The sequence below is a fragment of the Falco cherrug genome, chromosome 2, assembly GCF_023634085.1.
Source record: "Falco cherrug isolate bFalChe1 chromosome 2, bFalChe1.pri, whole genome shotgun sequence".
In the NCBI taxonomy this organism is placed as follows: domain Eukaryota; kingdom Metazoa; phylum Chordata; class Aves; order Falconiformes; family Falconidae; genus Falco; species Falco cherrug.
The window spans coordinates 85,835,000-85,852,730 of record NC_073698.1 but is presented as its reverse complement, the minus strand read 5'-3'; the positions used below and the strand labels follow the sequence as shown (position 1 = coordinate 85,852,730).

Here is a 17,731-nt window from a genome sequence, read left to right as displayed (position 1 = left end):
TGCAGCCAGACATAGCACTTTACAATAATAGCTAATAAAAAATGGTTGAAGGGGGCCCTTTGTGGGACAGTGATAAAGGAAAATCAAACAGTATTGCTTTTAGAATTTTGTTAACTAGAACTCACAGTAAAAAGTCTGCATGTTTGCGTATGAGCAAAATGATGAAGGATAAGAAGACTTAGAAGGCATTTCTGAAAATCTACATAGTTAGAAATGACATTTATGTTTTTTGGTTTGTTGAGAGCAGGTGCTTGCTCTTCTGGAGCCCTTTTAAAATCTGTAAAAGTTCAAGAAATCCAAAGCCTTTCTTGTTAAACAGGATGAGTATATACCTCAGGACCACAGAACAATAACCTCTGACTATTAACATTTCCCAGAGGTCTATACCAAGCAAGTTCTAGACAGAGACTGCAGAAATCTTACTGATAAATGAATGAGACTTTAGACATCTTAAAGAGAGGCATACTTGTATCAGAAGGTCCTGGTTTCTCTGCAGAATTTTCTACCACATGCAGTACCTCCTCCCATGTCAAATTGTCATCATATATTTTTTCATGAATATGACATCAGAGTTCCATAAAAACAATACTTCCTAAAGTCTGAAAAAGATAATGAGCCTAAAAGAACGGAGAAGTACTAGCACGGTCTCCCAGCACCTTGTGCTGGGGAACTAGGAGAAATTCTAGAAGTAGATGACGGGCAAGTCGAAAATTATGTCAGAGAACTCAACGCATACAAATCCCTGTGACCAGACAGACTGTGCCCCTGGACACTGAGAGAGCAGGCTGATGTTTGGAAAGGCTGCTTGCTATCATCTCTGAAAGCTCATGATGATCAGGGAGAAGTTCTTGACAACATGAGAAAGGCAAATCAATCATAGAATCATAGAATGATTTGGGTTGGAAGGGACCTTAAAGGTCATCTATGTCCAACACCCCCACCATGGGCAGGGACATCTTCCACTAGACCAAGTTGCTCAAAGCCCCATCCAGCCTGGCCTGGAGCACTGCCAGGGAGGGGGCATCCACAACTTCCCTGGGAAACCTGTTCCAGTGCCTCACCACTCCCTCAGGAATGAATTTCTTTTCAATATCTAATGTAAATTTACCCTCTTTCAGTTTAAAGCCATTCCCCCTTGTCCTATCACTCGTTAAAAAGCCCCCTCCAGCTTTCCTGTAGGACCTTTAGGCACTGGGAGGCTGCTGTGAGGTGTCCCCGGAGCCTTCTCCAGGCTGACCAACGCCAACTCTCTCAGCCTGTCTTCACCGGAGAGATGTTCCAGCCCTCTGATCATCTTTGAGGCCCTCCTCTGAACTTGCTTCAACAGGTCCATGTCCTTCCTATACTGGGGGCCCCAAAGTTGAAAACAGTACTCTATGTGGGGTCTCATGAGAGCAGAGTGGAAGGGGAGAATCACCTCCCCTGACCTACTGGCCATGCTTCTTTTTATGCAGCCCGGGACACCATCGGCTTTCTGGACTGCAAGTGCACATTGCCTGCTCATACCTAATTTTTCATGTACCAATATCCCCAAGTCCTTCCCCACAGGGCTGCTCTCAAGCCATTTCTCAGTGATCAGGTTGAAATAAGGGGTGAAAAACTCAACATGCTTAAGTATAGAGCTGCCATTCAGAAAGAGCTAGATAGGCTGGAGTGGTGAGACAGCAGGAGCCCAATGAAATTCAGCAATGACAAATGAAAATTCCAGCACCTGGAAAGGAAGAACCCCTTGCAACAATACAGTTTGGGAACTGGATGGCTGGGAAGCAGCTCTGCAAGAAAGGATCTGGGGTCCTGTGGGAAGCAAGCAGGACATAAGCCAGCAGTGTGCCCTGTCAGCACTTATCCTGGGCTGCATTAGCAGCAGCACAGCCAGCAGACTGAGAGAAAATATTGCCCCTCTTCACTCAGGACTTATTAGGCCACATCTAGAACATTGTGTTCAGTTTTGGGCCTGCCAATACAAGACTTTAACAAACTGCGGTGAGCATAAAGGAGCACCACCAAGAAAGTCATGGGGCTGGAGCAATTGTTCTGTGAGAAGAGACTGAGGGAAGTGGGCAAAGAGATGGCTTCAGTGAACCCAACAGCAGCCTTCCAACAACTATGAGTAGATCATTGAGAAGATACAACCAGACTTTTCCCAGGAGTGCATAGTGGGGGAATGAAGGCATAAAGGCAAATGAGAGGTTCAGACCAGATATAAGGAAAAAAAAATAAAAATCAACACAAGGACAGTCAAGCTGTGGAAGAAATTCCCAAAAGGTTGTGCAGTCTCTGTTGTTCGAGGTCTTTAAGCCCATGTTAAAGCCTTGAGAACTGTAGTAGCTAGTGTTGACCATGTTTTGTGCAGGATGTTAAACTGGGAGAGTTCCTGAGGCCCCTTCCAACCTAAATTATTCTGTGATTCTATGACACCAATTAAGGCAAATAAAATATCCTATAAGTCACCATAGCTAGATCTTCGGCAATGCTTTGATTGGTAGCTCAACACAGATGGAAAACTAAGAAGCCAGGTGTAATCACAGAGAGGTAAGTTCCTAAAAGGGATTCTGTTGAATTTCTTCATGACTAACAGGTTAAGCAAATAAAAGACATATTTTCTTCCTGTTTCTAATCTAAGGAAGTGAGACTTCACTGATTGTGCTGCCCATCACTCATTTCCAACAATGAATTCTCTAGCTTTTTCAGCCAATTTCAACCAAATCTAACAGGAGAGTATCGGTCTCAAAGGTAATTGTGTTGTCATAGGATTTTGAAAAGTTGGTTACTGAAGAGAAGAAAGAACACCATATTTGTTTTACCACTCTGGAAAGACAAGCAGAGGGTCACTGTGGTCCATTTTGTTTGGCATCTGTATTCCCAACACCTACTTAATACATACACAGATCCAAAATTTAAGTATGCTATGATTTCAATGAGAATTATATGCAAACTTTTGTTATTGTTTTCCAACCTCGCTATCCCATTTTTTTTAAATTTTGTTGCTGTCATACAGGACTTGTGGACAGGAAGAATAAATCAGATCATCTGCCCAGAAATGAGACTATACAATCTTATAGTATTATCCTCATGTTACCCTAATAGAGAATTGCCTCAATTTCTTAATGAAATTATTACTAAACCTAATTTTCCAAAGTGATCTCAGGCATAAAGATACAGAAGAAAAGCAAAATAATTGTCACTCATTTTATTTTAGTGTAACTTTTGAAAGAACATTTTCAACATCATGCTATGAATTAATCCTTTTTTTACTGGAAAAGCAACTTGACACTTCAAGATAATTAATGAAATATCTTAAAATTAAAATATAACCTAAAAGGAAATTGTATATTCCAGGAAGCAACAGGTTACCATATCAAAAGTAAGTACTTGCAATGGATCAATGCTATATTCCCCCCAAAATAACAATAAACAGAAAACAGGCATTTTGCTTACTTTTATAGAAAATATCTGGAATGTTGTGCTTCAGTTTAAGAAGGGAATTTCTTTTCTGTGTTAAATAAAACAGTATTTATGCTTCCCCACATAAATAAACACAGGGCTAAATTAATCTCAAGGGTATAGATAACAAAATTTTCTGGAACAGACATTATTATAGCAATGTGCAGTGTAGCTAGTGCTATAACTATGAGACAATGCAAACAGTTTTTTTACAGGCCAATCTGCACATATTCTGGATAAAACCAGAAGTATTGAGTGGATTTTGCCTAAATCACCTCAGACACTGTCTTGTCCTTCAAGGAAAGAAAATTTGATAGCTGATAAACTCTACTGAATTACTGATGGTCACCAGGATGGAATACTGAACTTTCTAAGTCTCAAAACTATTATTTCCAAGGTCTATGACTACCACAAAACTTGCTGCGCTCTACTCCAAACATAATGTGTGTCTTTGACTCTTTGGCACGTATGTACACATATGTAAAACATTTAATTAAAGAAAAATGAATTGCATTAACACTGCTTTGGAGGAAGAAAGCTAAAACTATATTGGATGATAGCTACATGAACACAGTTGAGAAATGACAGTGATGAGAACTGTATAAACCAGAAAACTGTAACCTCTGATTTTAGCTACAGATGTTAAAAGATTAGACTCCTTCTACTATCAAAAATGCTCTCCCAGGACTTACTTATAAATAGGTGTACACTGCACTATGGCAACTAGAGAGCAACAATTCCTTAAAAAGCATCAAGGGAATTCTGCAAAGGAGTGCGCCTTAGTACATCCAGCATCCGTTGGACCTAATAGCAGTTCCTGCAACATCATCCTTCCTTCAGTGCACAGTTGACCCAGCTAAATATTCACCCAGCTAAAAAATTCTTGCACAGCATAATGTAATGATTTAATACCAACAGTGAAAGCATACCTTAATTGTCAATACTTACAGAAAGTAATAGAAGTCATCATGAATAAAGTTTCAGACCTGAGGATATACTGCAGCGGTCTCAGGCTGTGCCTACATAGATGGATGTAGCTAAGCATGACTGAGCTCTACCAACATTTTGAGATGGTTGGACGTAAATCAGGGCTATCTGTGAAATTACATAGCTGCACTAACACAGCATTGTCCCTAAAGCAAGTACATCCTGCATCTGAGCTGGATCTCGCAGCTTATGACATTGACCACTTTTTACATCTGACATGAAGGGCCAAGACAGTTCATATCCAGACAGCTCAGAGACAGTTTGCTTCTGCCAGTGTTTGTCTTCATACATATTCATGTTCCCATAGTTCTACAGCCCACGTATTGATGATTAAGCAGTAACATGTCCCAGATAGTTCAGTGAAATTCTTTAATTTGTACATTAGAAAAAGTCACTACAATAATTCTTGTATGAATGTAATGCATTTTTGTCACTGAGCATTTCACAGTAAAGTTATGCTAAGTTATGCTAATTGTCAGGCTTGGGGGTTGGTGATTTGAAAATATTCAAGATACTTTTTTCAGCTGAAACACTTTCACAGCACAAACATATACTATTTTAGATGAGATAATCAGATCTACTTATTAAAATAAATTCTGAATTAGTTATTTTCACTTCATCTTACTATACAGATACCTTCAATTCCCCTATCAAGAATTGTTTGTGTTGAGCTCTAAGCCCACCTGTATGACAGTGACTTCATAAACATGTATCTCTTCCCAAAAGCTACGGTATTATTTCTTACCGTGCCTCAAATTTGCTATTTAAGCTTTAACAAATAATTTTAATTTTCACTTGTAGGTATTCCATTTAGAAGACATTCTTACATACATTGCACTATGAAAAGAGTTATTTTAATGGCCACGTATAAGGCAAAAATATTTTCCATCTTATGCTGTAAATTAAACCTCTCTAGTTATAAAATAGGCAACAAAACCATTCCTATGTATTTTGGGTTTCTACATTATAAATATTGACATAAAGCCTTATCTAGATTTCCCACATTAAAAGCATTTATACATTATATTATACCAGTTATATACAATATTTTATACCTATTTGGAAACAATTAAGGAACCAATGAAACTTACCAATATGTTAACCTGATGGTGTGAATGTTAACTTGATAGTGTGATATTATGGGGGCAAATGAAGCTGCAAATCTGTTGCAAGAATTAGATTACAAAACAACTGCCAAGGACAGCATTTCTATACAGTAAGTATGGTATGGAAAAAAATTTACAACTAATGTTGGCTGTATGAGTCAAGTAGTATAAACTGTCTCCATTCTGCCCTTTTCAAAATCTGGATGAGCAATTTGAGTTGCTGTGAAACAGAGAAAAATAAAACAACAAACAAAGCAAGCAAAACAAACACCACCACCACCATCTCAAAAAAAACCCACCAAGAAACAACCAACAAACTACTCTGCATGTAACTAAGGTATGGTAGCTATTCCAAGATGAACATTAGAAAGGAAATAATTTCCTTTTCTCATTGAGGATAAACTAATCTGTTCAGGTTTTCACTTTCATCTTGAATCCTGATGCATGGGTAAGTCTAATAACAAGATTTACAACCTCAACAGAAATATGTGAGTAGATGCTACTCTTAGATGAGGGAGCAGCCACTGTTTCTGCCTTTCACTCAAAATACCTGGACCTTCCACAAGTTGCTCTTCTCCCTGTACTGAAACAAAGCAGCTTAGCATTCATAACTCACTTCGTCATAGTTATGGCAGGGAACAAAGAAATACTGACTGGGCTTGTTGAAAAAGAGATGTCTACCCACCTATTTAGATTTAAATTAAATTATATTGTTTCGTTACACTTTCCAAGTTAAGATTAGTCTCCCCTAATTTTATCTGTCTAAAAGTAATGTGTCTAATCTTATCCCATCTAGGTTTCCTGAAGAGCCAATGGACCCACTACACAGTGCAACAGTTAACTGTGAAAGAATTGTCTGGGAGTATTTAACTGAGAAGGAATCTAGATGAGTACTGTAAAATATGTAACTAAAACTTGGATAGTTAAAGATAGGTCAGATGACTCATGTCTTCAATGACTTCACATTTGCAGAACATGGTGCCACAGATGGAAATTGGGAATCCACAACTGAGAAACTTGAATGGCCTAAACGGGCCCCTAGGGTATCCAACAAATAATGAGAGTCACCTACAGTAATTTTATTTTTATGTTCCTTAAGATAGATTTGACAGTCAAGACTACAAAACAATCTTCTTTAATGTTCTACATGTGACTGGTTTATCTTTTGTTTTCAGTTTGGATGGCTGGATGCTTTGCAAGGTTAAAAAGTTGTATAATGGACAGTCATTAATTTCTGTCTAATATTTTCAGTCCTAAGTATAGTTTTAGAGTTGAATGTTAATGATAAAACCATACAAGATTGGCACCGGATGAATGAGAGAGTTGTGCCCCTCTAAAGTAAGAGGTTGAAGCCACATAAGTTTTCTTCAGGCATCTAAATATTTCTATAAATCTATTCAAAGTACATTTTCTCAATATTTTAATATTACCTGGCTTTGTACTTGTCAATTGCTTATAGGTATTACTCCAAGACGGTATCTCATATTCTGGAAAGAGAACTATACTCTGAATACATCCCTTGGTCTGAATCCAGATTTCTTAGCACCATATATACATTTTTTTATCTAAGCAAACAGGGCACAGAGGCTGGAACTGACTCAGATACCACAGAGAGGCAAGTCCTCAACTCTTACTGGTGGCTGGTTCCACAGTTATATAGGACATACGCAAATTACTTAACTTTGAAAAAACGATGTCTTGCATTTATTTTCCCTAATATCTTGATCCATGCATCAGATTACTTCTCAACGCGACAGAATATAACAGTTAAGGGATTATAATATCTGTTACTATGTGGTGTTAGAAATGCGACTATGATATATTATTTCTCTGCAAATTAACAGATTCTGTATGTATAATACAGGTTTCTCATTAGGCCTTAGCAACCTAATCAGCGGCTAATTTAAGGTTATTCAGAAATAGCTGACAGTTGTACTGCTGTCCAAACATTAAACTCATTCTTAGTATATGCTTATTAACTAGTTCTTTATGGTTTGCTCTTGTTAATATAAAAATTGTTAGTTTGTTACTTTTATAAAGCCTCGATCTGTTTTGGCATCATTATGATGGATTTGGGGTCTTTTCTGATATAAGACTGTTCTATCAAATTTTTGCTATTTTCAGAATTAGCAAGAAACACTTTGTAAAGATATCTGGTATCAGCTTTCCCACCTTCTCTCACAACATTTAATTTTTAGTAGATTTCAGATGAATTAGAAGTCCATTAATCTAGTTTATAATGTATGTCTTGGAAGATAATTCTTAAATAACACATGAAAAAAGACAAAAATAAATTCCCTGAAATTAATGTGAGAGATCCATTAGAATTTTAACTCATGCTCAAGAAACAGTTTCAAAAATTTTCTACATATCTGTAAAAGTTAAGTATTTTGCTTTTAAATTATATAATTTTTAGTATTTTTTTTCTCTTTAACATTATGATTAATTTGCAATTGCATAGAAATATTTAAAATTAATGTATTGTTGATCTATTCTGGAAGAGTTTGTAGCACTTCATTGATTGAATGACTTCTGGCACTGTTAGAAAGGAATATTTTTAGGGAGCATATGTTGTTTACAGAAACAAAACTGAGGCATAAATATCCTGGGAAGACAATATCCTGACAAGGGATGCAAAGTCTTCCACAAGTGGTAAGTCAATAAGATAAAGATAAGAAAGCAATTTAAACATCTATTTTCTATTCTCTATTGAATAGTATTTATATTTTTTTCCAAATGTTATGTGTTTTCATTGAAGATATATAGGGACCTAGTGTTAGGTCCTACAGGACACGTACTAGGTGTTACTTCCTAAATAGTTGTGATTAGTATTAAAAAACAGTATCCAAGGCAGCTGCAAAGAAAGGATACTATTGTTAAAATCTGGTAAAATTATGGCATCTGAATATTCTTACTGGCACTGTAATGTAACACCGCCTTACAAAATTCAGATTGTATTACCTTAATGTGAGTAGTGGAAAAGATAACATAGTAATTTAGTATCATGAAAGCAAAGGTTGAAGCTACAAATGAAATCATAAATTACTCCTTAGCTCAAAAAAGAGAAATCTGAATTAACTGTGCACTCAGAAAACTAAACCCAAAGAAACAAATTTCACCTAGTATGAGATAGTGTCACTCCCATATATCTGTTGGAGACACAACAAATCATGTTCTGAAATTAATTTGTACAGAAAAGAAAGTTACTCCTGTCAAAGAACCATGTTAGGGTTTACTTTAAAAATTGGTCAGTTGAAGACTAGTCTATCAACAAGTTTGTGAAAAGAGTAAAAATTTACGTTCATTCCAAGTTCCTAATACAACTGAAAGAATACACTAGGATGATTGCAGCATTTTTGCTTATACTTTTCCATTGAAATACTGCCTGTTATCTTATAGCGAGTACAGTATGAACACATTCAAATACAGGAAACAAAGTGATGTTAAACAAGGTTTTTGAATACTGTAGAAGAACTGGACTCATAAAGCTATTTGAGTATTTATCATCACAATTAATTTCTGTCAAACTGGCACATGCCCTATTGTAAAACAAGCTGAAAATCTATTTTGCTCTCTAATTAAAAGGAACTCACTATAAAGTTAATTACAAAGTATCTAGATATGAATCAGGACTTCCAGGAAATACATCTCAGAAAATAATTCAACATGAATGTTTCTATTGATTTCTAAGAGATTTAGAGTAAGTTCTGTACTAGTAACTACAGGGATAAGGAAAACTTTTGTACTTCCATCTATCATGGTGATAGTTGACTTTGCATTAACTTAAATAATAATTTCCATGTTATTACAAACTTTTGATTTCCTAAAACAAATATTCAGAAATTAATGAAGTGTAATATTTGTTTCTGTAACCTTTCAAATAGGGAAAACACATTCATTTAGACACAGTACCTTGAAAGCAAGACAGAGCTCCAATAATAATTCCAAAACTGTCCTAAAACATCATCATCAATAGCGTATCTCATAAACACAGCTTAATCCATGTCTCAAGGGCAGACTTACAGACACAAAGTGCTAGAAGCAAAATGCTAAAGGCCATATTGTCTTCCTTTATCTCCTCCCTAGTGTTCATGTGCAGTTCAAATGCACCTCACAATACTGCAGAAGCTATAGGGATCATCTCAAAGTTCAAAAGAAACCACTGAAACAGTGACACAGTAGGACTGAGACCACAAACAAAAGATTTAAAAGAAAAAGAAATGCACACAATTCCAGACAGTAGTCAAGCTTATCACCTTGAGTTGCTGTCCATCATACTAAAAGAGGATGACTCCCCCAGGCAAATGCCAGCTGGAAAGTAAACTTATTTTACACTTCCCTAGTGTCTTTATCTGATGACCTCAAAATACTTCACAAACATCAACTCATTTCACCTCAGACTACTTTCTGCTGCTGGCTAAATATTATAGTCTAAATAAAGGATAAGGGACCAGCAGTGCTGGTGGCCCAACCTTTCAGCTAACAGTAAATCACTCTCCTAGCTATCCACTAGTGGTACAAAATGTTCAAAAGGTTTCTCAGAGCTTTGTCTACTATACCAGTAAAAGTCTGGGCAAAGGCAGTCTCTGGGAAAAGTGCAACACCAAATATCTGCAGTTTTTATTACCTGTGTAAGTAGCTTGGCTCCAGCATCTGCTTCTAACTTACCCTTCATTGTTGTACATGGCATCATGACAAACAGAAGTGTATTTCTTACCATGCCAGAGCCAGGTTTACTATTTTTAAAAGAAGTACTGTAAATGGGAGAATCTGGAAACCTTACCAGATTATAAATCTGTTTCAGTTTCTTGCAACTTTAAATGTTGGGACAAAGCAGAGATGACATGAAGATTACTGAGTTATATTTTTCACTATGATTTTCTATGATTACTTTTTAAACTTCAACCTTTCTCTCTCCAGCAACCTAAAGTCAAAACTAATGAGTGACTGACACTGGAAATAATGTTTGTAAAAAGCTGCACAGTGACAGCTGTTGACCAATATTTCTAAACAAAGAAAACACAAAGGTTACCAAGTCTTGGATTGTAGGACAAAATCAGTGTGGCCTAAGCCCTAGTCACTGCTTACATGTTTAGACTCATGTATCTTCCTACTATACAATGCATTTTTTTCCAGAATAATTATAATGATTTTAAGAACAGTTTCTGAGATAAGAGTTATTTCTAAACATATGTATAGTGTAGAAAGTGATATTCTAGAAAATTAATCTATTGTCTTTTGGCGTAGCTGATGGGATGAATGTCAATTTTTCAGCATGGTTTGAAGAGTCAATTTTGTGAAATTTCTATGAATGGACAACTTCAATGAATGGAACTAGCCATATATATAATTATTTTCCTTATCAGATTAATGGTTTATATTCTCAGAAGCATTGTCAAGAACTTTTATGTGGTATTTCAATAAATGCTTGAAACTATGAGGTTTTATTTATGGCAATTGTTTACTTGTTACTTCTTAAATTGTTCGTATTGGAAAAAAAAAGTATATCACTAATCATAGAAATTTTGGTATCACTGCCAGTAAAATTAGATATATCATCTAATTAATTAAAAAAAAAAAAAAAGAGGAAGTATAAACCTAGGTATTTTATTGCACAATGCCACAAATTTTAAACTTCACATATCTCCAGTGCATAAATAAAATACTGGATTGCTAGTCTCTGTTGTGTTACTAACATGAGCAATGCCTAAAATAACAGAATAGGTTTGGCTATTTTTTTTATCATAATATGATTCCTTGATTACAAACATCAGAAATAATATACAAGGAGAATAATGATAATAAGTGTGATATGATATTGTAGGAGATTACAGCTTTATTATCATTTTAATGCCTTTCTATACTTCTTTTGGTTGTCCTGCCTTGCTGTATGATGTCTAATACACAGACTACAAAAAGGTGACACTGGACTTAGAGATGCTAACAACGCTAGCTGTGCTCCTTAGATACGAAGAGAGAACTGCTCCTTGAACTAGTAAATCCTCTGCAATTGAAAGGATTTTACTCTGATGCACCCATCACCAATTCAGATGTTTAAATCAATAGTACAGGTATAAAAGAGTAAATGCCTAATATTCTTAGGGTAAAGGTATGTAATTTATAATGAGATAGGAAAATGTATGCTAAATCACGCCAGATTTTGGTCCAATGAGAGTGAAGAAGTTGTTCAAAATATTTACAATTTTACAAAAATGCTCATAAATTTAATTGCAGTTCTCTATGTCTAGTTACAAGAAAGTATCATTTGCAACTTCAAAACGTATTTCCACAAAAAGAAGACTAGGAAACAATCAACAACAGTACACCAAATACTAATAGATGTCATCAAAAATAGCAATTTCTAAAAGTTACTTACGCCTGTCGGTCCCTGTACATCTTGTTAACTTTCTCCCATTGAAAAGTAAGCTGTTTCAGCTTTTCTTGTATATTTGCTGCTTCAGTTGGTGTAGTACTTTGCAAAGCTGGTATCTTCTTGTTGTGAATAATGTCTACTTGACCCAGCAGTCTCCCCAGACTGTCTTTAATGCTCTGTAATATCAAGGTTTTGGAAAAGAAAAACAAAACATTGGTTTTATAAATTAAAAAAAAATGTTCATAAGAAAGAGGGGGGAAAATGCTAATTAGACAGCTTTGAAAATAATAACAGTTTCACAATATCTAGATAATAATGACTGAATGTCTATCCTTTCCTTGAAGACTTTATAAACTATATTTGAGAAAGGTGATGGCTGAAGGGAAAACTAAGTATTATTGACTTCAGTCACTTATAAGTTCCTATACACCAAGGTTACATCTGTTTGAACCCCATTTCTTCTCAAGAAGGCAGAACAAAGTCCTATTTTACAGACTCATGTTTAATTGTTCTTAAATTATTTTGCTGTTTATGCATCTCTTTAGTTCTTGTTTCAGCAGATATTAAATAACTATCAAACTAACAGCACGAAAAAATAGTTTATCAGGTATTGCTAGTTTTGTCTTTTACTGGAGATTCACAGCCCAACATTTACCATTCTTCTAGAAGTCAGTTCTTTGTTGGTTTAGAGAAAAATACTTCACAGTACAGCTACTTAACCACACAGTGCCTTGTGTTGGGAGACCAAAAGGAAGAAAAACTTAATTTAATCTTGACCTTTAACATCTTTAAAATGTGAGAAAGCATTTAAAACTCCATACATCGTCAATCACCATTAATTATCCATTTATCAATCCATTCGGTTCCATGACTGAATTATACAGTCTTTTTTTCTTTTGCTCTATAAAGCAATACGTAAACAGGGTGTTTATTGCTATTATGTGAAGTGGGTAGTGTTCAGCCTTTCTCTTTCTAATAAATCCTTTAGGATCATTTGAATGACTGAATATTTTAGAAAACCTGATGATGGGGAAATATATTGTCATAAACTGTATACAGGCTTAAGGATAAAAGCATTAAACATACCAGAAATTAATTAGCACAGACTTCCATCTTGTGAGTCAAGTCTGATGGAATTAAATCCTCAAGTAGAGGACTTCCTATCACATTTCAGTCTACCATCCAAACAAGCGTAATTTGGTATTTCTGTAATTTCTTTGTTCTTTATCAGAAATATGTCACAATTTTTTTTTTATTATTTTATTTTAATCCACAAAAACCTGTGAGTTCTATAAGCTTACCTTTTAGCACCCCATAATGATTTTCAAAATCAGAGAAATAACTGCAGGTTTTGGAGGAAAACCATGCCTTTTATGCAACTAATATAGGTGTCATTTCTTCACAATCCTGGTAACGTATGTAGTATTACCAGAGAGGAAACAATCAAAACAAATGTTTCTGAAATTCACTTCTCCACTAATTCTTTAAATTTTCATTTCTGTGTCTTGTGGGTGGTTGCTCCCAGCCCCAGTGTGACAAGGCACATGATACTTATGCCGTCCCAGGGATTTTATTTTTCTCTATATATTATTTGTGGTTGGAAGGAAAATGCTCTCTGTTGCAGACGAGTCAAGACATCAACATAAAGCAAGAAGATATTACAATTGCTGATTTCCTTCAGCCAAACAAAAGTACTTTTCTCAGTTAAATTAAGTTTATTCTTTTGAAAAGCTATGGCCATGGTTCCTTACGAGGGTGAACTTAGCACCTCTTGCTGCCTGAATAAAATGCAGCCAGGCATGGAAGAATTCAAATGTTTTGGATTGATGACTGCATCAATTTGTTTTTAGTCTAAAGTTAGACTTTCTGTCCCTAAAGCTTTTAAAGCTAGTATTTTCTTCTTTTCTCCACTGAAAGGTTAACAACTATGAGATTTTGTGCAGTCAAAACAATAATTTGGATGTTACAAAGATCACAAAAAATTGTACAAAACTAGACAAAGGATCTGATATACCACTGAGCCACTAAAAGCCTCAGATAATTCTTGATATAGGTATATTCAGATAGAAGTGCAAAAATAAATGTCTCCCTAGTTCATGCAGTGTCATAATATTTAGCTATTTCTTATCATTCCTTCTTTTTAATTAATTATTAATATAGACATGCACATGTCTCACTGAAACAGTTGCACAGAGAAAGGAATATTCTCCAGATAAAAATCTACAGCCATATTCAAATTTTACCACAGAACCGTAGAATCACAGAATGGTTTGGGTTGGAAGGGACCTTTAAAGACCATCTAGTCCAACTCCTCACCATAGGCAGAGACACCTTTCACTAGACCAGGTTGCTCAATGTCCCATCCAGCCTGACCTTGAGCACTTCTAATGAGTGGGCATCCACAACTTCTGTGCACACCCTTTCTCCAACCATTTCTTTAAACTCCCTAAATTTGCAATACCATTACCTTTATTTAACTCTTCAATTGTGTTTTCATCCCTTATTTGTTCTGAAACACATAAGCCTCAGAATGAATCCTGAGAACTTTTAGCTGAGAACTTATCAGACCAACTCATCAACCAAAGACTCATCAACTCATCAACCAAAGTTTTGTTTAACACAAAAACATTCTTCAGCTGCTGCACACAACTGCAGCAGCTTTGTTCCAGAGATACAGCAGAATGCTGATTTGGCAGTTATGAGAAGTACAAATTGCTAGTTTGTGTGTTAGAAGCTCTTTCACGCTACCAGCACTTATGAAAATATGGATCAAAGGATGTGTTATTTTGCAGTAAGCAGAAAAATAATGAGTGGTAAAAAGCCAAACAAAAAAAAAAAAAGAAAATTAAATTTGCCCTCTAACATTCTGTCACAATATGGGTAAACTCTGCAGCTAGAACCTGATGGTTCTACTTCAAGATGCATACAACAATCAGATTTGCTTTTTCTTCATTTCCCAGGAGCAGCCATCAAATTTGAATTAATACAGGAGAGAATTTGGAGCTTGTAACGTACTAGAAATAAAAGAAAAAAGAACATAAGCATGACTGGATGCTTCCTCTATCTGTTGTCATTCTTTTAATGGTAAATGAATCTATCTGAAGACTCCCTCAGTCATTCTCTCACATGGATTCAGATAGACATGGGAAGTCAGCACTGAACATCTGTGTTTTATTTCCCCATGGGTGATTAGGAATAAGAACGCTGTAGTTATTTAGGTGCAACAGAATTCCAGTCTATGTGCATGCAATCCAAAGGAGTTAATAAAGAAAATAAAAGCTGCCCTAAACATTGACAAGCACAATATTCCCTTACATTGTTTTGCCTTCCCTGCATCTCCATTAAAAATTATATCTCAAATATATAGCTTGTGTTTGGTAATAGAAAATGAAAATTAGAATTGTCTTTTATTAGTTGCACCCAGAGACAGAAATACAGCTAGCCAAATGAATTTGGGGAAAAATCCCACACCCTTAGGATTAAAAAAATAATAATCGATTTTAACTACATCTAGATAAAAAAGGATAACTTTACTTGTTCAGTGTCTTTCTGCTTACCTAACTTGAAGGAAAAGCATCTAATTTATACGCCAACACGTTACAAAAAAGAGGAAACAGAGGTCAAATCCTGCAAACTGCTACTCATTAGAATAATAATCTCAACTATACAAGCTAAAGTCCAGAGAACATTCTTGTGACAGCATCTTTTACAGCTAGAAAAATATATTCCTTTTTTTATAAAAGCTTGTTACTTTTTCTCCCTCCAGTATTCTAAAGGCAACAGAATTTCAAGGAATAGATTCTAAAAGGACATTTACGATCTTATATCGTAAAAAAGCAACCATTTGAAGAGTCTAGTAATCACAAATTATAACAATCAAAATATGTCTTAAAGAGTAGTTTTACTTATTAAAACTTCACACCAAGATTTTACTTTTCATCTTTAAGATATACTACTATTACTGAGTAGAATATAAGGGAGTATGTTCCTGTCTAATACATTTTGTCATAAATAATGACACCTGAACATCATATCCTGAATATAATATTCAAATATTAAAAATAACAGCTCCAGTTGACTGTTAAATTTTAGGGGATTTGTGCTCATTTTTTGGATGGAATTAACTTCAAGAATAACTTACACTTTTTAATTAATATGCATTTTATTATTTTGATTCTAAATATTCTACAATTCTTGGGCTAAGTCAATCATAAAATTAATAGTGCTATGCTTAGATTTAGCAAGTACAGTGAAAGCAAACAAGAATTAAGCCACGTGCACAAAATCAATCAAATTGTAAAGAAGGGAGTGTAGCTTGTGGAATCTGCTATGTCACATTTCTAATTATTCCAACACATATCTTTGGGAAAATTCTCCAACTCCAGATATGGTAATTTACATGCTTTTTGCACAAAGTAAACAATGCAAGAAACAGAAATGCCCTTTGAATTTGTAAAATACATTGTAGAATTATGAAAGAAAAAATATATTTTAGATCTGAAAATTATTATGACATGCTCAGAAAGGCTGGAAAATGTTGATTTTAACCTTAATATGCTAAGGAAGATATGGAAACAACTTCAACAGGTACTACTCAAGAGAAGTAGGAAACAAGTCATCATTTGCCTAAATACCATGGTAAGACATAAATTACCAATAAAACAGGTTTATATGACAGCAGATTTTTATACAGTATTGCTATTACAAAAGCAGTGGAATTCTAGAAGATGTGATTTTTTATTCTTGTTTGGATTAATTTTTTTTCTGTTGTGTTCTCAAAGGGTATGTTCTGAATATAACTTGATACTCAGACAGTAAGATATTTATGATTTACTATTAAGTATGTAGAATTATTATTTCTCTGTCACAGCATCTAGAATTTCATAGAATCATAGAGTCATTTAAGTTGGAAAAGACTTTTAAGATCATAAATTCCAACCTTTAAACAGAGAACTGCCAAGTCCACCACTACTCCATGTTGTTAAGCGTCACATGTACGTGTTTTTCAAACACTTCCAGGGATGGAGATTCCACCACCTCCCTCGGCAGGCTGTTCCAATGTTTCACCACCCTTTCATTGAAGACTTTTTTCCTAATATCCAATCTAAACCTCCCCTGGTATAACTTAAAGCCATTTCCTCTTCTCCTGTCACTTGTTATCTGGGAGAAGAGACCTACCCCCACCTGCCTACAGCCTCCTGTCAGGTAGTTGTAGAGAGCAGTAAGATCCCCCCCGAGTCTCCTCTTCTTCAGGCGAAGCAACCTCAGTTCCCTCACCCACTCCTTATAAATCTTTTGCTTCAGATACTTCAACAGCTTCATTGCCCTTCTTTGGACACACTCCACCACCTCTACCTCTCTCCTGAAGTGAGGGGCCCAAAACTGAACACAGTATTTGAGGTGCATCCTGACCAGTGCCGAGTACAGAGGGCAATGATTTACTATTAAGTATGTAGAATTATTATTTCTCTGTCACAGCATCTAGAATTTCATAGAATCATAGAGTCATTTAAGTTGGAAAAGACTTTTAAGATCCCTTGTCCTGCTGGCCACACTGTTTTGGATAGAAGCCAGGGTGCTATTGACCTTCTTGGACACCTGGGCAAACTGCAAGCTCATATTCAGCTGGCTGTCAGCCAACACCCCCAGTTCCTTTTCTGCTGGGCAGCTTTCCAGCCACTCTTCCCCAAACCTGTGGCATTGCATGGGATGGTTGTGACCCAAGTGCAGGACCCAGCATGTCTCCTTGTTGAACCTCATACAATTGGCCTTGACCAGGTCCAGCTGTCCACATCCCTCTGCAGAGCCTGCCTGCCCTCAG

General features: G+C 35.7%; 1 protein-coding gene across 13 annotated transcripts in view; it reads right to left on the bottom strand.

Moving 5' to 3' along the window:
• DMD (dystrophin) overlaps nt 1-17,731 on the bottom strand; it is a 1,162,157-nt gene that overhangs the window by 610,005 nt on the left and 534,421 nt on the right. For all 13 annotated transcript variants that reach the window (XM_055701082.1, XM_055701084.1, XM_055701085.1 and 10 more), the window contains one exon: nt 11,914-12,086. In XM_055701082.1, coding sequence (XP_055557057.1) covers nt 11,914-12,086 — 173 coding nt within the window. The remainder of the gene's footprint in view (nt 1-11,913; nt 12,087-17,731) is intronic.